This window comes from Mercenaria mercenaria, chromosome 17, assembly GCF_021730395.1.
Source record: "Mercenaria mercenaria strain notata chromosome 17, MADL_Memer_1, whole genome shotgun sequence".
Lineage (NCBI taxonomy): Eukaryota > Metazoa > Mollusca > Bivalvia > Venerida > Veneridae > Mercenaria > Mercenaria mercenaria.
In genome coordinates this window covers 28,690,778-28,717,639 of record NC_069377.1, presented here as the reverse complement: position 1 = coordinate 28,717,639, position 26,862 = coordinate 28,690,778, and the positions used below count along the sequence as shown (strand labels likewise).

Below are 26,862 nucleotides of genomic sequence, written 5' to 3'. Positions count from 1 at the left end.
TTAAATATTTTGTAAATCAAAGGCTACTTTACTTTTTGCAAGTAACTTTTCTGTAACAATACCAATGTTCGGCGCACAAAATATATACTTTTACAACGAAACAATCTTTTATAGGCGGTATTCATGTCAAAATGACAAATTAAGACGTTTATTATCTTAAATTCTAAACGTTGGTTTTTCCTTCATGCTTCATTCCTTCATTCAAAGAAGAAAAAGAATTGTGTTTGGTATTTCAAGTCAATAGCATACTGTGTGTGACCTCTTTTTGGTCAAATGACAAATTGAGAAATAAGCCGCACTATGAGAAAACCAACATAGTGCATTTGCGACCAGCGCTAATGGTTTCTCAAAGTGAAATAGGATTTCAAAGCGAACGATCCCGATCAGACTACGCGAATGCGCAGGCTTGTCTGGATCCATGCAGGTCGCAAATGCACTATGTTGGTTTTATCATGTTGCGGCTCAAATTGTCTTCAGAACGTATTGGTTATTACTGTGCAAATGTAAAATTATTTCAATAAATAAAAGCATAATTTGCACCATCTCCTTGAGACCTAAAAACGATTGTGAAAATCATAAAGGCAAGATATTGAAACCATACCGTGCTTTGCCTAATAACCATTGCTGATTAGTTTTCAGTGGCGGCTTTGAGCTTACGACATTTCCGTGACTAAGTATAAATATTTAAAATACATAACACGTTTCCTTGTTTTGTTTATCTTCGATACCCATAAGGATTAATAAAGAAATTATTCAAAGCCACAAAACAAGTAATACTTGAAAGCAGAAATTTGTATCCGTCAGATAAGCTAACTGGAACCTAACATATTTCCTTATTAAAATAGCGGAATTGTAATGATATTCGGCAATTTCCGCGCAATTACGTTATCTCGCGGAAGTTACGGATTTACATTGCGGGCTAAGTTCTTTATTTTGTATTCACTAAAGGATATTCGTTCAGAGTACAGACATGGAATACGAAGATGTAGACAACATAGCATATTATACAGACAGTGGTAACAACACAAATATGACTGAAACGTATCCATGGATGAACTTTAAGGTTATAGATTTATCTTCTTCTTCCATATATTTTATTTACTTTAGAAATATGAATATGTTGAACGATCCTTTTTATGAAACTTATTTTAAAGTATTTACTGATTTGGGTTAATTTCGGAATACCAGCATTTTTACCTCAATAAACAGCTATTCCTAGATGTTCAAAACGAATAGTTGTGTGTCAGATTTAAACAAAGTTTTCTAGGGAATCTACTGTTTCATATAAAATTGTACTATTGAGCCACATTAAGTTTAGGTATTTCGATTTACTTTTGTAACGCGGTATATCATAGTATTTTAGTTCGAACCAATATATCTTTCATCTAACAGAAATATGCCTTTATCTGCAAGTTCACAGAAACGCTGTAAAACTTTTCAAACATAAACGAAAATTATTTTACATCGAATTGCAGTTTCCAAAGTTTGCCATATTTATAAGCATTGCAATACGCAATAAACATACACCGTTAAGGTACTTCTGCACGTTTGATAAACGGATGTGATGTCGTAACGTTATTTTTCCGGAAAACGTACAATAAAGCCTGGATTCGGCGTACGGAAATGATAATCAGTTAAGGCAACCCGTAAGGTAATTATTACAATGACACTGTTACTATCTTTCTTAAGTTAACATACGTGTATGATATAAAAACATCTGACATGTTAAATCATTCAAAATTATGTCTTAAAATCAACACGAAATGTGCAGTTCACTTAACTCATGGTCAAATGTCTCAAAAATATTCACACGATCCTATACATTTTATTTCAGTATGTTTATTTACAAATGTAAGAAGTACCATTCAAACCTACATTGTAGATAAATTTCGGTTCGTGAAAACGTCATGAAAGTTGTGATTTTCCTATAGACTTTCATTAGGAAATATTGCGTGAGGTTCAAATCAGTCTAGCAAAACATCAAGCACACGATTCTATCTTTTTATTTGCTGAATTTTCTAAGTATATTTTGAAGTTCTGAAAAATCAGGGTTTCATCGAACTCTACATTGAAGAAAAAATTCGATAAGAACGTGGAGAACTACCTTAAAACCGGTGTAGCGGCGAGTACCTCCCAACCCTAACGGCAACTACCAAAACGGGGAAAATGTTATACGTAATTATTAAAGCCTTTTGAATTAATAGTTCTTAACCATTGGGAAAGAACCATTGGGACAAGTTGATATTTTTAGCTAGAAATAGCGACAGACGGTGTAAACGATCTTTACATTATACAGAGAATATGATCTGTGCGTCGTATGTTACAGAACTTTTCTATATAGCTTTATCCTGTCTCCACATTTACAATCCTTAAAACACAAACAAATATTAATTTTAATACTCATTTATTTGTTTTAACATTTACACTTGACTCCGAGAACATTTGAAAGTAGTATGACAATTTGAAATTAAAATAGTTTATCAAGAAAACAGCGTGAAATGACTCATATGAGAAAAAATGTATCCATAGTATGCAGCATTTCATATAATAGAGAAAAGAATCCATTTTAATAACTATTGATGACGGAAACCTAATTCAAAACAAAGTGTTCACATGATCATATGCTTTTTCAAACGTCAAGTTTTCTGTTTTGAATATGTTATTCCTATTCAAACATGACGAAAACAAAACATTTTTCTTCTCTGCTGGTTTTCATTCAAAGGTTGTAGGTAACGACATACGGTCAGTTCATAACAAACCGGACTAAGTATGACGTAAAGCAATGAAAATTTAAACGAATCAGGCTGATGAGGTTATTGCTCAAATTTATTTACTATAATCTCTATATTAGTTTACTATTGTCTAATTGTTGCGTAATCATTTAACCTCGGGAAAATAATCCTTTGTTAAAATCTGCAAAAATGTACATTCGTAAAATCATTTGACGTTAGTGATAAATATTCTGGCTCTACGAAATTATATGCTTTGAAAGACATGAAATTTTCTTTTAGTATTTCAGCCACTTTGATTTTCATTTAAATACAAATTGGTATGATAAAGATAAAAAGTGGGAATGCATTCATCGTAAATTTAAGATAAATGTGAATTACCGCCACATTTTCTTAACCGCAACCCGGTTTTATATCAAGTGATGAAACCTGTACTTTAAACAAAATATCTTTAGAGATATTAGAGATAAAACTTTGCAGAAAAATGTTTGTGCTTATTTGACCTAATATACTTTTGCACTTTGCAAATTCTAACATGAACAATTTTATGAGGTTAACATGCAGATAACATGTTGTTTTAAATATTTAAATGTTCATTATACCATATAGGTGTTTTTTTTCTTTATTCAAACTATAAAACAACTAGACAACTTGTTAAACGATATTTTAGAAGCAACGGAATACACAGTTCTCTTCTGGTTTTAGTTACAAGCCGTCCCTATACTTTCTGTAAAATTTTATCTGTTGTTTGTAAACTGACATCCCCAAGTTTCCCCAATCTTACCCTAATCCAATACCTCCTAACCGCGCTAATTTCTATGTGTTGTAATAATGTATATTGGTGACGAGGTCATATGTATTAAAATAATTACGATATAACGTCTCTCTTACACAACGCCACCTTGTGGGTGACTTCTCCAGTATCACCTAGTTTGTGCTTACTTTGCGTTGGATGAGTGTACCGACGACTAGCTAGTGTTGTTGTAAAAATTACCCTTTCACTTTATATATCCGAAAATTGTCTAATACATTTTCTCAACAGTGAAACAATTAAATGTTATTAGAACACTTTTAACATTACAAAAGAATAATTAAATGTCAAGTTTACAAATATTTTGAGATATTTTGAGATAAGGAAAGGAAACAGGAAATCAATTTGTATTTTTAAACGCATGAACGGATTTTAAACCATGTAGCTTTATTGATAAACATCGCCAGAAAATATTTATTCTTTCAGTTTGCTTTCACTCGCTGTAATTCAAATTAATGACATTTATAAATCAAACTAATTTATCATGACGCAATTTACTTTACCTGAAAACAATCTGCATGTTCTTTTTGAACGCATGTGAAAATGGTTTCATCTGACAAGAGAATGAAATGAAGAACAAAAATTATTAAAGATGGAAAACAAATCGTAGTGTGGATGACTTAAATTAGGTAAATTTAACAATTGGAAAAAATTTTTTGTACCGAATTTGTTTTCTTTGAGAAAAAATTGTTGCACTATATGAACTGAAAACGATGATCTTTGTCAAATAAACATTAAAAGCTTACAGGATTAAATATAAGCAGACCATGCATACCTCCAGGCATTGAAAAAAGCATGCACAATAAAAACTACAGATGGATATGAACAGAGCAATATTTTGAAAAGATGAAGAAACGCCCTCGGGAAATTGTCTGATTCTTCTGTACCCCTAGACCTAAGGTTAAACTGAAGTTTACTTAGTCTGGCATTGTCAACCATACGATGACAGGAAGTGGATTCACAATCATCTCTGTATGGCATCATACAGCTTTGTTTTGTTTTTGTTTGGTCTAACGTCTGTCAACACAAAGGCCATATGGAAGCTTTCCAGCTTTTAATGGTGAAAGAAAACCCCAGGTGTCTTTTTGTGCAGAAGGACCACCGACTTTCCGTATGCCAGCTGGATGGCTTCTTCGCATGAAAGAATTCTACACCCTAAGGGAGGTTTCGAACCCACAGCGATTAAAGCAATTGATCTTAGCCACTCGGCAACGGGGACCCCATACATATTACAGTTAGACATAAAAACAGTTGTATTAGAAGTACCGTTATTCTTTATATATTTGATGTAATAGTGTCATCATGGTTATTACTGACAATTAGATTATTCCTTTAGTGTGAAAGAGCAATTTCGAGCTAGATTTATGGCATTTCCTCTCATGGATTTATTGCATCGATAATAATGGTACATCCTTCTATCTCATTCTCTCTCCCGGATTTCTCTGCAATCAACAGCTTTGTTAATCAAATACAGATTTATATTGGTAGTCGTCGATCAAATTGCCCTTACAACATTCAAGTAATTTCAGACAGGTTTTATTACGACCGATCTAGATGGAACAAAATTACGTAAGGATATTTGCTTAAATACAAAGAAAAAGACAAAAACTTTAGAATCCAACGCAAGCTTTTTTTACCTTGCTTTCTGTGCGAACGACTGCAAATGCATTGGCAAGCAAAAAAACCAGATATTGCATTATGAAAACTCAAAGACACGCTTTCTAAATGCGTAACTAGTCGATGGTATATCAATAGTGTACTTCACAAATCAAAGCTATCATTGTACTAGATCATGATTGATTTTAACTTTTATCTCTGCAAAGAAAGAAGTTTGTTAAAAAGCGTGTTTTGCACAGTTTAGTATATGTTATCTATCAATTGAAGGTCCTTTATGAACAATGTCTAAATGAAAGTAGCTTTTTCATCTTATTCAATTATGATGGGACTTTTAGTCATGTCTTATAGAAATCATGATTTTGTCATACAGTTCGTAATGTGATTTACATTCAAGCCTAGTAGAAATCATGGTTTCGTTACATTACTATATTTAAATACAACGAGAGCGATTTACAGTCAGATTATGTAGGAATCATGATTAGTCAGGTAGTTCGTTATGTGACTTACAGTCATGTCTTGTAGGAATCTTTTCAATTCGCAATACGTATTTGTACTAATTAATTTAACAATGTTATAGTATGACCTAAGAAACATAAGGTTAAAAATGAATAGCAGTTTAACCAAGGTGACTGACAGACTACTGACTGGTTTACATGTATTAAAGAGAGATACTGGTTCGGCGATGGACATGTTTCATTTAAAGGGCATTTATCGCCTTCCTCTATGTGTAAAACTGCATTATCTTGTAATCAAAAAGGTAAAGAAATTAAAGCCTACCTATATGTTGTTTGGAACTTATTTGTAGCATTAATAATAGCTACATTGTACTCGCAAATTGACGTAATATAATGTTGTGTTGGTGTTAAGCACACCTTTAATTGCACGATAATAGCAACATGACTGTTCCCTTGGCTAATATGGAACTACATCTGGTGATTTACAGCTCTCTTAACACTGGAAATCAACTTTGACACACAAAATGTTCATTATATCTCATTTATTTGTAATTGCATTTGAAGCTTTTAGTACCTACGTATGACTTTAATGTTTCATGTCAATGTTACATTGGATTTGGTTAGCTGATTATACATTTCGAAGGAACTTGGAAGAATTTATTGAGCTATCAGTAGGTTTTTCCGATACCTGATAAAATTGCCAGGCTATATATTATAACCTACACATTGAATAATATACCTAATTTGGAATAACATTACGTTCCAGAGAATGCCATATTGAAGCGGGAGCGATTTTTTTCTTTCTAGCTACCTTTTTATAGGAATGTTGGTTGTCTTATGGTTTTTGTTTTAATTTTGATGGAGAAATGATCTTTAAATTTAAGCCGAGTCAGACAGTCTTAACAATTTCAAATGTGATATTTTTTACTTCTTACGAAACATATGATGCGAAGTATTTATCGTGTTAATTAGATTTGTTTGTTTTGGGTTTAACGCCGTTTTTCAACAGTATTTCAGTCATGTAATGGCGGGCAGTTAACCTAACCAGTGTTCCTGGATTCTGTACCAGTACAAATCTGTTCTCCGCAAGTAACTACAAACTTCCCTCCATGAATTATCAGAGGTGGAGGACGCATGATTTCTGACACAATGTCTTTTATCATATCGTCACGGAGAACATACGCTCCGCCCGGGGATCGAACTCGCGACCTCGCGATCCGTAGACCAACGCTCTCCCTACTGAGCTAAGCGGGCGGGCTTGTGTTAATTAGATCATCATTTCCTATTCAATGATCACGACTACGAGGCAAAATTAACTGAAATATAGAGTTCTATATAGATTTGCTTGAATTAGTTACATTTCTGGTGTCCATGTACGTATAATCCCGTCCTAATTAATTTTTGTAAAATCTCTGGAAAAAATAAAATACTAACTATCAGATGTCTTTCTGGTTAACGTCACACTGACACAAGTAAAGTTCATACGGGGACTTTCCAGCTTTTCATGGTGGAAGACGAGCCAATGTGTCCTCAATAGCATTATTTCAGACATGGAAGGGCACCTCGGTTGATTACGCGCAGTCGATGCATAGATTCTTAATGTATTAAATTTTAAGTAGACGTTGAATGAATCAATTATGCAACCAATATTTTACAGAGATATTCTTTAAATTTTGTATTTAAACATTGAACAGAAATGTCTGGTCTGGAAATTGCAACATATTTGTAAAAGATATACTTAGTATAGAATAAACGTTAATATATGTAAGAAAAATTATGTTGACTATAACTATATGTAAGTACAAGTGAAATTACATATCTTAGACTCGCTTATCTCAAAAGTTCGGCTCTAAGACGTCCCGAAAACATGTACATAGGATATCATTTGAGCCGCACCATAAGAAAACCAATATAGTGCATTTGCGACTGGCGCAGTCTGGTCAGGATCCATGCTGTTCGCTAACGTTTTCTCTAAATGCAATAGGTTTTGAACAGCATGGATCCTGCAGTGTTCGCAGATGCGCAGGCTGGTCTGGATCCATGCTGGTCGCAAATGCACTATGTTGGTTTTTTTCAAGGTGAGGCTCATTTTAAGTAGAATTTCGGTCATCTGACAGTAAATCGTTTGATCCCTTGATATTTGAGATACCAAGTTTCAACTGTTCAGATGTGTCAGATTTTCCTATAGTAAACCAAAAATATTGGTTTAAAAGTCTAAGCAGTTATATAATCAACCAGTTGCATCATTCTTTTCACAGAGCGGTCGTATTTGTACAGAAATAAATATAGAAATAAATCCTTTTGATACATAAACAAGCAATTTAATAACAAGCTTGGTTTGTTTGAGTCTGTTTGCTACATATAATGAAAAGTGTCACGCTCGATACGTACCAAAGCTGAAGCAGAACACTATTGTCAAAGAACGTTGAATGTTTTTCATTATCCTAAAGGTCCAGAAAAAAGATCAACACTGAATCCAGTTTCTCACATGTTTTTTTCTCTGCTAGACTGCTTCCTAACGGATACATGTGTTTCTCTGACTAAAGGACACATTGCATGATTGACAACTTAGAGGCTAATACACTTCAATTAACACTACTTTTATCAAAGGCCACTATTCGAATGAAATTGTAATCTTCATGAAATAGTTACTGTCAGTATTAATTGAGATAAATAAGATGTTGCCAGACTGTCTTTTACATAGTATCTTTGCCAGATTATACTTAAAGAATGTACCAGTTAAACGGACAACATGGCCCCATATTAACAAAAAAATTTCAGTGTCAGATGAGTTAGATAATGAAACATTATTTGTCATTCATATTTTAATTGCATGCTTAAAATTAATTGTTCATTTAATGACAATTTTCAAGTGGCTTTTCAGTATTGTCTGTCTCAAAAGAAATTAATTTTGAAGTTCCAGGAAAGTTTGCTGTTACAAATTCGATCTTAAACTCAGCTGAGACCGAACAATGTTTCCTAAACATAGGGCGAGACATTTGACTAGTTGTGCTAAAACAATCTTATTTTTCAACTAGCACAAGCTTCTCGTTGCAGATACAGGTTTAATGGTTCAAGTTCATTAACTATATTATATCAGTGCAAGATTTTTTGTCATATGCCAAAACCAACTTTTACATTTCATCTTTCTTATTTAATTAAGTAATTGGATGAATTTTAATTCCTTACATCATTTGTACATAAAGGTCTGTTTCAACCGAAACCTGTAATAGATGTGTATAGTTATTTTTCTTTTCTCAGGACTCAGTATTTGTTGGTGTGTGTCTTTGATGTTTCTCTAACACTGGATTATTTACCTCGAGCTCCCTACCAAATTCATATACAGCAGCAGTCATAAGGTTTTAAGTCAAATTAACTCACACCTACAGACAGTTGACGACTCCACTTCAGATTTCAGTAAAATATAAATCATGAACTTTCGCCTTGGCTAAAATTAGTTGGTTTACTAGTTAAGTGCTTGTGGGATTCAAATTAACTGTAAACCTTGTAACAGGATGCCATTGCAACTAACTTGCATAATACTCTGTACACATAAGTTGATTTTCTTTTTAATAATTGCTTCGATGTAGTATTCACGTCATTGAAATTCAGTCAGACTAAAGCATGTCTAAACTGACACAATTATGCCTTGCAGCCTAGCAAAACGGAACGGAACCTCGACTATGTTCTGTTCTGAAAACAATGACTCTTTTCCATGTTTTAAAGTTAGTTTTATAAAAAAGTTTTAATTGAAACATGGCAAGTTGAATTCAGCATATTAACATGACTTTGTTTAAAAAGTACAGCTTTAAGTCCACAGCTACAGGTGTCAAAAGTTCATGTCTCAAAAACGCAATTGTAGAATTCATTTTGGAAGGAGAGATATCTAATAAAATGCCATTCCCCTCTTGTACATATTTTATTCTTTAGTATTCATTAAGTATTCGAATGAACATTGAAGCTTTGTTATAGGTCCAGTCACAATAAAGCCATTTTTAATGTTAACAGCTTTAGAAATCATACCCAATACCTTAAGTGGCTATTGAAAACAATACATATGCGATAAGATGTGTGCAAAATGTTTTATATAATGTTTATTTTCTAGACTAAGTCTACCTAAATGTTAGGAAAGTAAATCCTGTGAAAGTATTAAAACATCATGTTATTTTGCTGTAACATTTGAAAATACTTTATTACTCAAACAACACCAATACAAAATAGCTTTCGGGTAAACCATCTCTGTTTTGCTGACTTCAATGTTTACCGCTCGTTTGAAGTGGTGTGTTAATTTAGTTCAACTAATTTGATTAAATAAAAATTTCCAGACGCCTGGTTTCTTCAAAGTCTGTTGCAGAGCAGTATATTTTAGATGGCATATTTAATTTCTCTTCTTACACATTCAAAACAAGCTGCTTAAATAGGATTGTTTGCTAACAGTACTGATGTATTTAATGGTAAGGTGAATAAGAATATTACTAAAGAACAGAAATATGCAATAACTTGATTTAATGCTGATATTAGATTACGATTAAATGTTTTTGAATAACGTTTCGCAGTTGATTAAGGAAAGAATAAGATAAGATCATCAAGTGCTTAAACATTTTACGTTACATGGTGAAAAAAAATTAAAACTTCAATTTAGAAAAATAATTATTATATCATCGACTATCGGTAAAATATCGAAATGATCTGAAATAAACTATACATTGTTTTATGACATGTAATGCAGTTACCCTCAGAAAAATGTTCTACCGGCCTGGGATTTTTTTTTTATTATTTTGCGTTTTGCATTGGTTCTACTTGCCAATACGTCTTGGAGCCTTTGAGTCCTTTCAAAGTCCTTTGAAAATATACATAAAGTCTAATTACAACACAAACTGTAATTAGAACTTAAGCAATTTAAGAATATTACATTTGTTTACAATGCGATAGGGAAAAGAGGGTAACATTGCATCCAAACATGGGTAGTGAGGCAATCAAATAATTATTTGGTAGCTGGTTCGGAATTGCTCTATGAAACGTTCTATTCTGATCCCCGCTGATATAGTCGATAGTCTGTATTACTATGATAATCTTGTTTCAAACAACAATAAAAACCGAGACTTTCGAATCCCACGGTTTTTTACCCCGCTTTCTGTACGAGCAACTGAGAATCCATTGACAAGCTGAGAACCAGCTATTGCAAGTATAAACCCAAAAAGACTTTCTTAAAAATGTTTTCATAACTGATCGATAGTATAACAGTATGTGCACTTCACAGATCTTCATTTATGTCCAACATTTACATATTTAACGTGCCGTTACAATACAATAACCTTGTGTTTCTTTAGTTTACTATGTATCATTTTTATAGAAGCAAAAAGACAAATAGAATCCTTACCTTCACAGAATTCATAGCTATTATGTAAAATGTGCCATACCTACCTATACTATTACAATCCATATGCCTTTCATGAAACAGGTTGTAAATGTACTTTTATCTGACGATTTGGTAAGCCATGGACCTGATATCATTAGTTGTTGCTTGTCCCTCTGGATTATTTAAAGTCAAACTGTCGAAATATATCAAGAGTTTTGTGATTTTGATAATGTTGCATCTACAACATTGCCACTTTACACATTGAAACTGGTCTCTTCGAAGGTATAAGTGAAAAGAAATGTCAATTTTGTAATGATATGGAAAACGAGCAACATGCAGTTTAGAGTGTGAACAGTTTTTTTCGGGATCTGTATCTACAGAAAATTCAATATGATATATGTCTAACAGGATAAAATTAGCGACGACTTGTGACAGGAGGATTTAACCTATTTAACAGTGAACTTAGAGTTATATTCAGTTAAGCAATATACTGATAATTCTAACACGACCCGCTCCATTTTCCTACTAAACGAAGAAGGTTGAACACTGTGAGTTGTTTTACAACAATTCACTTTTCTGACATCACAATTATTACGTCATAGCGCCAAACGGCATAGAGGAGCGCTGGAAAAGAAACCAACAGAAAACAGGCAAATATTTAATAGATGTCGTCAAGGATGTACTATTAAAAACCTTGGTAACGTGTTAGAATCGGAATAATATATCTCATTTAGTGATTTGCTCTTGAATAAAATCATTGTTTGTCGTTCAGATGCGTATTAATATATCACGAGGGCCCTCGTGACACAATTCTTCGCATCTGAACTTCAAACAATGATTTTATTCAGCGACAAATCACTGAATGAGATATATTATTTCTTAAACAAAAGAGGTAATGATGTAGCTATTTTTAAACACATGTGTATCTTTTCTGCCCTGTTAAAGTTGGACGGTAGGAATTTCTTTGGCTGAGACTGACGGGACAGAGTAAATAATGAGCAATTCCAAGCCTCACTTCAACTAAACGAATTTGGATTTGTCTACTGGCCATTTTGCCTGTTCAGTCAATAATTGTCTTGATATTCCGCTGTGTGTGAGACAGTTGTTGATAGTGCGAATAATGATCAGTAATCAAACATTTGAAATATGGTTTCAGTTATTGAGTTTGCAGTCAAAACGTAATTGGTAATATGATAGGATAATAAAATGATTTTTTTTTTGTACTGAATAAACCGATTGAAACATCCCGCTGGTCTTTCTGCCACTGGCTGACTATGTGTTTAATTTGTTCTTGTTGACCATATATTTTACTACATAATCCTGTACACGTCTGAAGATACATTTGTATACTGCAGGATTATTGTTAGAAAACATTGTGTTCTAGAAACCTGTTGGATATATAAAATGTAATATTTTGTCTTCTTTTTATGGATATTACATTGACTTCTCGTTTTACTCTACATGACAGAAAATGAACGCTGGGTGATTATGCTGTATAAAATAGAGAAAAGTAGAAACTTCACAGGCCGCTCAACACGGCAAAAAACGAAAATGTTGCAGGCTCGGTTTGATTGAGCCTGTTCATGGACAGTAGTGGAAATGCATACTACCGCCCATGCCCTCTAGCCCCGGGTTGAGCAGAACTCAACATTTACACATGCTAAAAGTACAAAAAGCAATTTAGAGACATCCTCAGATGTATCTAAACGGCGGTGAACATGGAACCTTCAATGATACACGTGTTGAGGCGTGTAATTCCATGAAGAGCGGCGTTTGGTCCCCAGATAAAAAAATGGGTTTGTCCCAAAAGAGAAAACAATGGGCAGAACTAAACAAACTGGAATTTTGGAAGGGGATCTGAGGTTATGGAACCTGCGTATCACAGGAACTGTCAAAAGACAAAATTAAAAAGCAGGCGGTGATTATACAATACCCAAGGCTATGAAAGCGGGAGTATTGAAACCACCCAGGCCGAAATGGTCATGTTGAGAAACTAAACAGTACCAATAACACGACATAAAAGTCGTGCTGAACGATATGAGAAGATCGAAATATAACAGCCCTGATTGAATGTACGGGGAGACTTTTTACGGCACAAACAACGCTGCTGTGATAATAAAATAGAGAAAAGTCTATACATTTATACATACCCATATTTCATTATGGGGTTGTGTATGGGCGGCTGCGTTCTCCTGTCGGACTTTTTTTTTTTATCAAAACAGTACCAAAGCAAGTAAACCGTACTTTTAAAGACGGAATGACACAGCTGAATAAAATCATAAGAATAACGCAGTTAAAAAAATCAGACAAAGAGTGAGATAGAATATCTTACAGTGTCTTCATGTTGTAATCATATTTTTTCCTGATTAAAAAAGTAAAAGGGCAGCACCCGTATGTTGTAACAGGTTAACAGCAAAAGCTACCACATTAACAAGTACATGTAGAATGTTTATCTTTTTCTTTTCAGATAATACCCCAACCGTAACAATAGCATATGTATTTGAAATACATTTTAGCATCGTTTAGCATGACGTCATATTACAGATAAACTGACGTCATACAGCAGATAAAGTGATATCGCGACAACACCTTTTGTTGAATTTTCTTATATCTTACTTTTCAAATGCTGCTAAAAGAACTCTACTTAGGTCTTAAACTATTTATCAGATGTTAGGTGTTGTGTTACAAGATTATGTTTGCTCATAAAAGCTAGGCACGAGGTGAACATGGATTTACACACAGGGCGATAAATATCATTACAAACTGATGATTTTATAAAAAGGGATTTGACAAAATAATCCCTGTTTGGGGGTAGTATACGCCATTTTGGGTGTCCTTATTTTGACTAAATAACGGAGGACTATTTAGGAAATGGTCGAATTTGTAAATAAGTGCTAAGGTTATGACATGGATTAATCCATGCATTGACAAACAAACGAATAAAATACGTAAGCTATTATTTCAATTTTATTCCATGTGCATTAATAAACAATGGATTAATCCATCTGCAAATATAACATCCATTGCTGATAATGCCTTTACAATAAAACTCCAATATTTATCGTAGATCTTCAGGTAACAGTGCATGGATTAATCCATCATTCAGTCCCAGTCATTTTCCAAATAATTTCTACAAATATAGAAACCAATACAATCTTAAACATGGAATTAATCCATCATACAATCAGCAAAACTCTAATAAGCAACGCAATCGACTGAAATCAGAATTGTTCCAACTTTATCTCATTTAGTTTGTTCAAATCATGATCAGTCCACTTCAAGTGTAATATAAAAGATGGATTAATCTATCCTTTCATCTTGATTGTTATTACAATGCCATTACTGACTGTGAAATGCACAATGTAGGTCTATCTAAAATGTAAAACCAAAAACATGGATTAATCCATGCATTGACTTTATAGAAAATCAATACTTCTACCGAACAGTGCCAGCATTAATTATAGAAAAGATGGATTAAACCATCCATATTTATTTTTGTGGAAAAATATTGTTCCAACTCTATCTCATTTAGTTTGAACAAATACATGATCAATCCACTTCATGTGTAAATAAAAACATGGATTAATCCATCCTTTCATCTTGGACTGTTATTACAATGTCATTGTGAAATACACACTGTCGGTTAATCTAAAATGTAAAATAATAACATGGATTAATCCATGCATTCAGTCTTTAAGGAAACCAATATTTCTACTTAACAGGGCTAACATTAATTGTAAAAAAGATGGATTAATCCATCCCCATTTTATTTGGTGAAAAAAATATTGTTCCGACTCTATCTCATTTTAGTTTGAACAAATATATTATCAGTCCACTTCATGTTTAATATAATACATGGATTAATCCATCCTTTCATTTGGACTGTTTACTGACTGTGAAATACGTAATGTCGGTTTATCTAAAATGTTAAACCAAAAACATGGATTAATCCATGCGTTCATTTTATTATGTAAAATCAATACTTCTACTAAGCAGTGCTAACATTGATTATAGAAAAGTGGATTAATCCATCTCTATTTTGTGTAGTGGAAAGATATTGTAAGACCGTCTAAAATGTTAAAACAAAGGATATATCAATCTGTCTATTTCACTTGTAAAAACAAATGCTAATATTGTCAGAAAAAGATGGATTAATCCATCCAATTTTATGTTTGTGAACGTCTCACAAGTAAAATCAAACACAAAGATTAATTCATCTTTTTTCTATCATGTCTCCATAATTGCTACACACATTGTTGAAATCGATAGAAAAGATGGATTAATCCATCCCAGTTGCATGTATTGAAAAACACATAAGCAAACCGTATGAAACGTTTCGAATTTATGTAAAATCATAAAAGACCTGGATTAATCCATCTTTTCTACTTCCAAGTTACCAAACCTTTTTTTAAATTCAGTGTATTAATATAGAAATTATGAATTAATCCATCTCTTATTTTTATATTGAATTCTAATGTACTTTTCTTGTTGAAACACTCTTACGCTACAATGACGTCATGTTAACGTGCGGTAACTTCGATGTTTAGGTTGCGACCAAGAAAAAGCGCTACTATATTGTATCTACTGTTTTAGATTAAGGGCATATTAGAATCAAAATAATTTATAACAAAACCTAGTTTTAACACTTTTTATACATTCGGGCGATAATACGTCGTGAAAAAAATCATTACGCCTGACGTATAAACGCCCATCCTGCATGAATAGTGTTAAACACTATTTTGCTACAAGTTATTTCTTAAATAAAGGCACATTCGCGGATCACATTAACTATATAAAATCAAAGACACGGATTAATCCATGTTTTCCCAAGTTTTTACACTCAATGTTGATATTAATTGAAAAACAAAGAAAAAAGATTTATCAGTCTGCATTTATGATTTACTTATAGTATAAAAACATTGGCTTACCATATCAAAATAAAAAAGAAAAAAATCAAAGACATTGATTAATCAAAGATGGATTAATCTATCTGCAGTTCTTTTAGTGCAAAAAAAAAAACAAAACAACAACATTTGCTGATCTTACCAAACAAAAATAAAAAAGACATGGATTTAATGCGATTCTTTCACTGGTTGTTGGTGCAGATGGAATTTCCGGCCGAGGCTCTGCCGAGTTACCGCGTAAATATATACTCGAGGGCCGGATATCTGCACCTAAAACCAGTGATATAATCTCTTTCTTGCAGATATCATATTTAGAAATAATAAGAATAATAATAAAAGCTATCGAACGGCTTTCTTTTTAGAACTATTTCTTATAGCAGCGTATTTAAATAAAATACGGGAAACCAACGTCCATAAATATAATATAAATTACTACATAGATCTTCTACATATAAAAAGGTAATGGTAAAGTTCTTGTTTATTAAAAGGGCCAGCCAATTTGGCTTATGGGACACCTATATTGTGCGTACCAATTGCCTCCAAAATCCTACTACTATGCCAGGCGCCAGGCAGAAAAAAGTCGGTAACCATTTAACTAGCTTGCGGCTCACGAAACGGCCTTTTCGGAACGAGTCCCATTACAAACATTCTACCGACGAACGCTCCCCATGGGGCTCGAACCTTAGGCCTCCCTATCCCGATGCGGACGCCTTAACCACTGGGCCACGGTAAACCGATATATATATATAGTTCGTAGAACGTCATTTACAGCACGAGAGTCACCCAGGGTGTAAGATGGATTTTTCCAGCAGCGGTAAAGAATACCGAAATTCCCCGTCTGGTAAGTAATCTCCAAACTTTCTTCATTGTACATTCAGTTCAAATGATTTCCAAATAATTTCAACAAATATTAAAACCAAAAGAATCTTAAGCATGCATTTCAAAATTTGCCTTAATTACGTGTGTATAAATATTTATTTCAACGGTCCGGCGTTAAAGACCTAGTGGGCCAAGTGATTTCTGTCTTCATTGGTACAGTTGGGGGCTGATGACTGTTCTAATAAACTAGGGTCAAGTCAGTCTACCTTACAAATGTATTGTATCAATTAGTAAGAAGGGGAAACTGAATTTTGTTTTAAAAACACGTAATACATATTTGTGCATTTTTTTGTGAAAAGAAAAATATTTGTTGATTAAACATCATAATAAAATAATAAGAAACCTATTTAGGAATACGTTACAAATTTCATTAATGGTTTTTACGGAAAAATCAAGTTTTTATTTTTTCGAGTTCTGTTTGGAGATGTGCACTAATTCAAAATCTTATAAAAAATGTAACATTTACTCATCTAAAAATTTTGTTTTAATGCTTGCAGAATATTGTGAGTTACATTTGTCTCAGATTGAAAACCGTAGATTTTCAACAAAAACAACAACAACAACAACAACAACAATAATAATAATAATAAAAATCAACAGAACAGAACAGAACAGAACAGAACATATATTTTATTTATGACTTGTATGTACATACATTGTCATTAGATAAAGAAAATATAATACACATATATAGTCACGAATTTCTAATAAACAACGACGAAATTTTTGACATAGGTATCGTTCTAGATAAATCATTTTAGATAAATATGGTAACAGCTAATTCAGGGATAACTTATCACAAAAGCTCAAACCTGCCTAATTTCATATCCGACTATTATGAGGATGAACTATTATACAATTTTTCTTTTCTTATTGTTAATGCTTCCTTAATATATCTGGTAAGAATGGTCTTATTTGCTAATTTAAGCAATTCTATAAATTTAAACATTGACGGCCGGTTGAAGAAGTACTTTTTGATATATTGTTTTCTTATTTGTGAGTAACAAGGGCAAATCAATATGAAATGGTATTCGTCCTCGATATCACGTAAATTACAACAGTCACAGTTCTTGGTGTTCTGTTTCTACCATATCTACCTGTATGTATTTTAAGAGAATGGGCAGACAGTCTAATTCGTGATACAAAACTTCTTAAATTTTTTGGTAGTATGTCAAGGTAACTTTCATAAGAGAAATCATTTTACATCGTGCCATATAGTTCTAAAAACGGTATTATTTTGTATTGAATCAACATTGATCGAAGGAAAATCAATTTCTTTCAACTCTACTACACACGTCTTCACGGTCTAGCTGGGACCCCTTCCGTGCTAATTGCCCTTTAATCAACTACTGTTACATAATCGCTGATAAGCAACAGATAAGATGGGAGTTGTTAATTAGATTGGGGGGACACATATATAGTAGTGGATCTAGGCCTCTACAATGCAGTAGCTGGATTAATGCTTAAACATGCGCATAATACCACTTTTATGAATTTTGTACATGTATATAAATGTAATGGATAAAATAAGTACCCGCACGGTTATAAAAGTTCATCCTCATAAATCGCTGATTAAACGACTACTGTTTCAGTTAGACTGGATTTTTTTCTGACTATTTATGTAATGGTGGTAACTTTGATTGATATTGGTTTATTTATCAACTAGAAGTAGTACCAATAAGTATTTACGTGACTATTAAAATGTTATATGTGGTATACTATGTATACGTTACAACGATGTACGTATGTACAAGTTGAAATAAATTATATGTTCTGTTCTGTTCTGTTCTGTTCCTCTACAAATTCCCCCATGCTGTATTGGTCAAGATGGTAGATTTTTTTTTTTTTTTTTTTTTTTTTTTGCCGAGGCAATCCGGATTCGACTCCCGGCTAAAACTGCATATTCTAATGTTGATTAAATGGCCAGGTTTCATTTAAAAGAAAAAAAAAATACCCAATCATTTTAGCCAAAATCTGGAGCCCAGACCCTCAAATATTGATAGAAAAAGATGGATTTGCTATAGTAAAACACATTCGTGGACTATTTCAAATGGAAGCTAAAGACATGGAATAATTCAGTCTTTCTTTTTGCGCACATTTCCAAAATTAAAATAAAAAAAACCACATTCACGGACCATCACAAATTCAAAATCAATGATTTCGTGTCACCCATCCTTTCTTGCACTTTTCAAAAAATTCTGCATTCAATTTTGATATTCATTGATAGATTTTTCATTACAAGCAATTAAGAAGGATTTATAATTTATCATTTTCTTTACATTCACAGATCCTTACATACGAGAGAGCGCTATACAGATGGAAAATAATTTTTAATCAATCCCAATCGCAGACATGTTGTAAAAATATATCCTTCGGTCATTTCAAAGGCCAAACGTTTTACATTCTTTCAAACTTGTAGAAGTTAAATGAACGCTGATATTGACGGAAATAGATGTATAATACAAATATTTCAAAGACATGAATAAATCCATCATTTCTTCTTGCGCGTGTCCGAACTTTTTTGCCACTTAATGTTAATATCCGATTTAATCCATCCCTATTGTTAAAATCAAATGCATGTATTAATCCATTCTGTTGTCTGCACTTTTACAACACTCTTGCATACAATGCAAAATAATTATGATAATATGTCAACATCCAAAGATTCGAACAAACACGTTGTCCTTCATTCAGTTGATAAAATATCGTCTGCTACCATCTTGATGATATAGTATTTTGATTATTAGGTAACAGCAGTCATTCAGCATTTACTTATAAAATCATAAAGTGAAATTTGTGTTCATATCCTTTGATGTTTTTCGTTTCCAAGTAATTCCGCAGATGTTTTATGTTGTTCCAAGATTATTTTGTTTCCGTGGTACTGATATTGTTCATGATCATTAACATGTTAACATACTTTTAATCAAATGTTACATAGGCATTAAACTGATTAATCCGTCTCAACAGTTTCAACATTAATTTACATTAAAATCATACACATTAATTATAAAAGGCAAAGTACCCTGCGCCGCTAATTGAATCGTCCAATCAGCGGGAACACGCATTGTGTGTTTATCTAGCCCGCGGCGATAACATCCTGTTGAAGTGACCGCACTCGAGAATATACTCTGTCATTAATTCTTCAGTGGAAGACTTGGACAATAGGGTAAGTACATATTTGATTTATAATTATCTTTTAATTTTAATTAACTGAATTAGAAAAAATATGAATAGTGCGTTTAATTCTTTTTTTAAGAACACATCATTAAACATATTTTTGTGCATCCGAAACACGAGTTTCTTCGTATTTCAATGAAAATGTAGATCTTACGAATTGCTGTATAACGAAATAAAAGTGAATGAAGAACATTTCAACTGACTAAATTTTGAAATATCGATATGAAAAATTCAGAATATAGCCGAAACAATTCATCATTCATTCATTCATTCATTCATTCAATCAATCAAAATTCATTTAAATATCATTTCATTAGTAATCGACATCAAAACATTGATGTTACAAGGATTGATATCAAACATTGATGTTACAAGGGATTGAAATAAAGTCGAAGAAAAAAATTTATCATGTAAAAATGTTTCATGAATGCCATTGGAATTAAACGAGAAAAAAAGTTGCAAGGAAGAAAAAAGCAACTACAGTACCGATAAAAAATTTCATTTCGTATAAGCAAATTCTTTACGAATGAATTGGGCGACACAGACATAATTAATTCATTCGTTCAAAACATGCAATCTCAAAAAATGCAATAATGAGTTTAATATTTATGATATTTCATCTTAAGAAATTGGTAATCTAAGCGTCATATTATACTGTCAAAATTACGCTATTTCAAGACTTAAGTGTAAGCAGTTTTGATGTATACGTAATATTGTTTCGAAGTATTATATCAAAAATTATATCTGTCACTACGAAATAAATTAACACACCCACTCCTTTGTTTACCTAGGGTCTATATATTTCGGAAAGACCTGCATGAACAATATATATCTCGCGGGAAGGCCTGTATGTGCACGTAAACCGCTATTCTATTACACTAGCCAGACCTGTTCACGTGCACTTAGAGACATGCGCACGTGCATCACAAATTATTCTGAAAACAGTGGTCATCTGTTAGTAAATTATTCGAGTAGGTCTGTAATTCAGATCTTGTAAAGAACAACAACAACAAAAAACTCAAACTAGTATCATTCCTTTCATTTTAACTACCACTGATTAGGCATGTATACAATATTACATAGTTATTTCGAATGATTGGCAACTCCAGTACAGAATAATGTATATTAAATTGGTTCCAGGATGAAATACTGAAGCTGAATGTTACACTGCATCATATCTTAAATTTCATTTAGGATAATCTATGAGATTTGGATACTTTTAGATTTTATTAAGTACTAGTGCGCCTTCCAATTTGCAGCTTTATCTTCTTTACAACATTTATTCATCAGTTGGCTGTTACTGCAGTGTATTTTTCTTTCAAAATTACATAATTCCAAAAGAGCGCACTTGTGATACACAGTAAAACGTGCATTAATACAGGGACGAATCCAAGATTAGGGCGGATTTTCTAGGGGACCCGTGATCCATGAATATGCTCCCTCGGACAATTGTTTTTGATGTGTAATTGAAATAGTGCAATCTCATTTTAATCTGGGCGTGACTATTTGAGGCATAAAAGCAATATGAGCTGCGCCATGAGAAAACCAATATTTTTACTTTGCGACCAGCATAGATCCAGACCAGTCTGTGCATCCTCGCAGTCTGGTCAGGATCCATGCTGTTCGCTAACGTTTCTCTAATTGCAATATGCTTTGAAAGCGAACAAAGTGGATCCTGACCAGAATGCGTGGATGCGCAAGCTGGTCTGGATCCATACTGTCGCAAAGCCACCATGTTGGTTTTCTCATGTTGCGGCTCATAAGATGAAGTTGAGACTGTCGTCCGGTCCCTACATTTCAGCGATTATAAATTTGCGAGCGAAGCAAACCAGATATATCAATTTTAGGACATGAAATGTATGCTTGCCGCCCCGCCCCCTCCCAACACACACATACAAACACAAACACAAACATGCACATGGTAATAATTTTCAATACGGACGAAAGAAATTTTATTAAGGAATAGCTTATAGCAAAACCGTTTTAAACGTTATTATACAAGATAGACGTTGTACGTCTGGCGTAACAGTTTCACAGTCCGACCGCTTAGCTCAGTAGGGGAGCTCAGATCTACGGATCATGGTCGTGAGTTGGATCCCTGGACGGTGCGTATGTTCTCCGTGACGATTCGATAGAATACATTGTTGTCTGAAATCATTCGTTACTCCCCGCTCAGATTAATCTGTGAAGTTGACAGTTAATGCTGAGAACAGGTTTTTACTGGTACACTGATAAGGCTAACTGCCCTCCGTTACATAACGAAATACTGTTGAAAATGACGTTAAACCCAAAACTAACAAAAAGTAATAATTTCACGAGGGCGCAGAGTTAACCGGACATCGACGCCTTAAGTGTAAGAAAGACCTGCCGACAAGCTTCATTAAACACCTCAGGAGCTCCGCGCTCATGGTGTCACATGCAGAAAGATATCGTACTCGCTGATAATCTATACTTTAACATGTTTTTAAAAACATAAAAAAATAAATACGTGTTTTCATAATGATCTGAAATAAATCAAACATAAATATGTTTTCACAATGGCCTGAAATGAACATGTTTTTCATAGTACCATGTAATAGATCCAAAGATTGTCGTTTTAGCGAAGGCCAGAAGACCACAGGACATGTCGTTCATTGCGAATCATTTTAAAAATGTTTAAAAAATCGAAATAATAGAAAGTTTGTTTGTATGTACATTTTGCTCGTTATCAAACAATATCATAAGTGTTGCCACAGTGAACGTATACCTCCAGGCAAGGAGGTGGAGATACTACCTCCGTGCTCGTGCTCTCGGGTTGTAAATCCAGGGAGACTAATAATACACTTGATCATGTCATAAAAGCATTGCTATAGCTTAAGTTTTTAGCTATGAAATGTTAGCAGCTACAGTTAAATTTTCACAAGAAGTTTCTTAAAAAAATAAGTAAGCTTTTTAATTGATGCGAAAAGTTAACGGACTTGAATACTGGATGCCTGTAAAATAATTTAACGCAAACAGATTAGACGGTTATGACGATTATTTTACTTGTCTATAAAACACGAAGAAAGAAACATCAAATAAAAATCGTTTTAGATTAAAAAAAAAAGTCCTTGCAAAAATATTATACTGACCGCGAGACTGAAAATCAAAATCTTTATTTTAGCAAACACATCATTTTCACACATTTGGACAAAATTAAAACATTAAGTTAGAAAAATATCGATCGGAACTTGTACAGTCACAAAGAATAAGGAAAGTATAAAATAATTTTTTGAAGTAAAAAATAAACCTGTCATGTCACTGTCACATATTTCATCAAAATGTACATGAGAGATTTTTTTTTGCATTTTAAAGTACAGTAGTCCTAAATATAGGTGATCAAGCAGCCAGATAATGGCGGAAAGAAATAATCCTCCATTTTTCCAGTAAAAGTGGCATTTTCATGTTTATATAAGACAGGTCTTTTTTTTATTTCATTATTGACCTATACCCTGACATTTTGGTAGCATTTCAAGGAGGTTTTTTTTGCTTTTAGCTTTTAAAGAAATGTAAATAAACATATTTACACATGTATTCTTACCCACAATTAGAACTTTGTCTGTTTGGAAGATATTCCATAGTGTAGACATGTCAGACATTAAATCTCTGACATTAAAAGATACACAATATCTACTTTTCTTGGTGTTCTTTTGTGGTTTATAGGTCATTTAGGAACATAAGGCTAGTGATCCTTTTCTAAAATGGGTCTGGGTATATTTTAACAGCTCGCAGAAGATTGCTAATTTTATATAGAAGATACAACTTTTTTACTATTTTATACCCTTAAATAAGTCCTAACATTGCAGACAGGTTATGGAACACTAATTAAGGGCAATAACGGCAGACAGGTTATGGGACACTAATTTTGACAAGGTATCGCTACGGAGCTGGGCTAGTTTGGTCAAGATTACATTGTGATGTATTGTGACATTTTGATAGAAGCAGAATGAGAAGTGTAATTAATTAATTTATTTGTTTGTTTAGTTATTTTGGTGAAGTAAAACTACATTTTAGCAGCAGTAGTAACAGCAGACCACATCACTGCATTTTTTATGTACTTTAAAGTAAACAATTATGATGGTAAAATCTTTCTTGAAAAATCTCTACCTTTTGTCTCAGTTTGAAGACAGCTCTTAATTGAGGGAAGGACTGGCCCGGCTATGTGTGACAGGAGTATAACACATTGCATTTAATATGGAATGTTATTACAGTATTATGAATTATAACCATAAACGCAATGACTTTACTAACACTATCTAGATAGAAACATTTTAGATAATTTGTATCAAACTACAGTAGGAAAATTTTAATATCTATTTTCTTTTTCGCGATGGAATGGGTATGGTGCGTATGATACTAAAACTATGTCATCCCTCCCCATACCAGATTTATTCATAATAAATTATAATTTTCACACCGGATCATTTTATAGCCTTTGTCAATCTCGGTATCTGTGAACTGTAAGATCACGGCGTCTGTTATTATAGATTTTAATGCGTGTACATTATTTCAGGTTGACACACGATGGAAATATGCTTATGGGGTATTCAGCAGATACTGACAGACAGCCTTTTTATCATCAGAAGTTTCGTACAAAAGTCAGAGATGAACTACCGGGAACCATGGTATGCGAGAATGGCAGACTGATATTCGTATCTCAACAGATTAAATTACACTTATGGAGATCATGAAACGAATATTCCATGGGTTTTATCGTTCATAACTCTACTCTTCATAGCAGACGGCAAATAGAGAAGTCTATAGATCTATAAAGACATTTTTGCATGTCTGTGAATATCGAAAATCTGAAAGAAGTGATTCTAAATTAATTTGATGCGTGAACGGCGCAGGATTTAATGTGTGAAATGTTGTGTATTACTATTAATTAGAAACAAACATCAAGAAATGCATGACGTAGTATATTACTGATCAATTTTCGCTGATTTCATTTAGGCTAAAAATGAAAATAATATATTATCGTATGAAAAGCTGTATAAACTGAACAATCCGAGCTGAAACAATGCAGAAAGTTTTACAGTTTGATATTATATCAAACAGGAAGGAATGCTTTATGTATGAGAGCCATCGTCAAACAACTTTAACGCTTAAAAGAATTTTGAAAATCGGACGATAGGATATTGGTCACACGGCAGTGTAAAATCTAAAACCAAAATAGCCAGCCACGTGGCAGCAATTAAAAGGGTGTATAACCTCAGTCACTGATGAAATATATTTATTACCACCTTTAACCTAGATTAATTTCTAAAGCCCATTGAGTTTATGACACAAAGAATGCGAATTTCCTTCGTTCTAACTGGGAAAAAATGAGAACATATTTTGGACTATTATGATTATTTTCCATTAAACCAACCAAACATGTATGAGTTGATAGAATAATCTATCCTTTTTCTTGAAAACCTATTTTACGTTTTTCAAATTTTTTTATAGAGGGATGGATTAATCTCTGCTGTAGCATAGAAAAATGTAAGGTACGCGCAACGTTAGAAAGGGGGTTTGATATTAACATTTGAGATTGTCAGCAAATGTTGTTTTTTGTTTTTCTCTAACTACATGAAATATGGATGAATAACCAATATTACCATTGTATGCAGAAAATTTGGAAAACGTGTTGGAATAAAAATGGATTAATCCGTGTCTTTGATTTTACGACCGAGACTGTTTTAGAATTGCTTCACTAAATGTAAAATGAAGCCACCTTTTATACAATATGTGCATCGCATGTAGAAGTTTTTGAATGTACAAGAAGAAATGGTGGATTAATCCATGTACCAAGAACTGGTTTTCACTACATGAAATATTCGAATTACTTTATCTTTTATCAAGTTTTGAAACTTGAACACCAAAAACGCATGGACTAATCCATGTTTTGCATAATATTTTAGACGGTCTTACACTTTGTTTTATTATATAATCACAATAGGGTAGATTAATCCATCTTTTATCAATAGGTGCATCGCACGTAGAAGTTTTGAAATGTGCAAGAAGAAACGATGGATTAATCCATGTCCGCGAACTGGTTTTCACTACATGAAATAGTTACGGATTACTTTATCTTTTATCAAGTTTTGTAACTTGCACACCAAAATGCATAGATTAATCCATGTTTTGCATATATATTTTAGATGCCTTACAATTTGTTTTCATTATGTATAATAGGGGTGGATTAATCCATCTTTTTATCAATATGTGCATCGCATGTAGAAGTTTGTGAAATGTGCAAGAAGAAATATGTGATTAATCCATGTCCGCGAACTGGTTTTCACTACATGAAATTGTTACGGATATTTTATCTTTTATCAAGTTTTGTAAACTTGCACACCAAAATACATGGATTAATCCATGTTTTGCATATATATTTAAGACGGTCTTACAATTTGTTTCATTATACATAATAGGGGTGGATTAATTCATCTTTTTATCAATATGTGCATCGCATGTAGAAGTTTGTGAAATGTGCAAGAAGAAATGATGGATTATCCATGTCCGCGAACTGGTTTTCACTACATGAAATTGTTACGGATTATTTTATCTTTTATCAATTTTGTAAACTTGCACACCAAAATACGTGGATTAATCCATGTTTTGCATATATATTTTAGATGGTCTTACATTTTGTTTTCATTATATATAATAGGGTGGATTAATTCATCTTTTTATCAATATGTGCATCGCATGTAGAAGTTTGTGAAATGTGCAAGAAGAAATGAGGATTAATCCATGTCCGCGAACTGTTTTCACTACATGAAATTGTTACGGATTACTTTATCTTTATCAAGTTTTGTAAACTTGCACACCAAAATACATGGATTAATCCATGTTTTGCATAAATATTTTAGACGGTCTTACAATTTGTTTTCATTATATATAATAGGGGTGGATTAATTCATCTTTT

The 26,862-nt window shown here is 33.0% G+C and overlaps 1 protein-coding gene across 1 annotated transcript in view; it reads left to right on the top strand.

The window, feature by feature from the left end:
- The first annotated feature begins 969 nt into the window (after positions 1–969).
- Positions 970–26,862, top strand: part of LOC123536550 (neuropeptide S receptor-like) — a 77,288-nt gene continuing 51,395 nt past the window's right edge. Inside the window, exon 1 of the mRNA XM_045319827.2 lies at positions 970–1,063. Coding sequence (XP_045175762.2) covers positions 971–1,063 — 93 coding nt within the window. The 5' untranslated portion in view covers position 970. The remainder of the gene's footprint in view (positions 1,064–26,862) is intronic.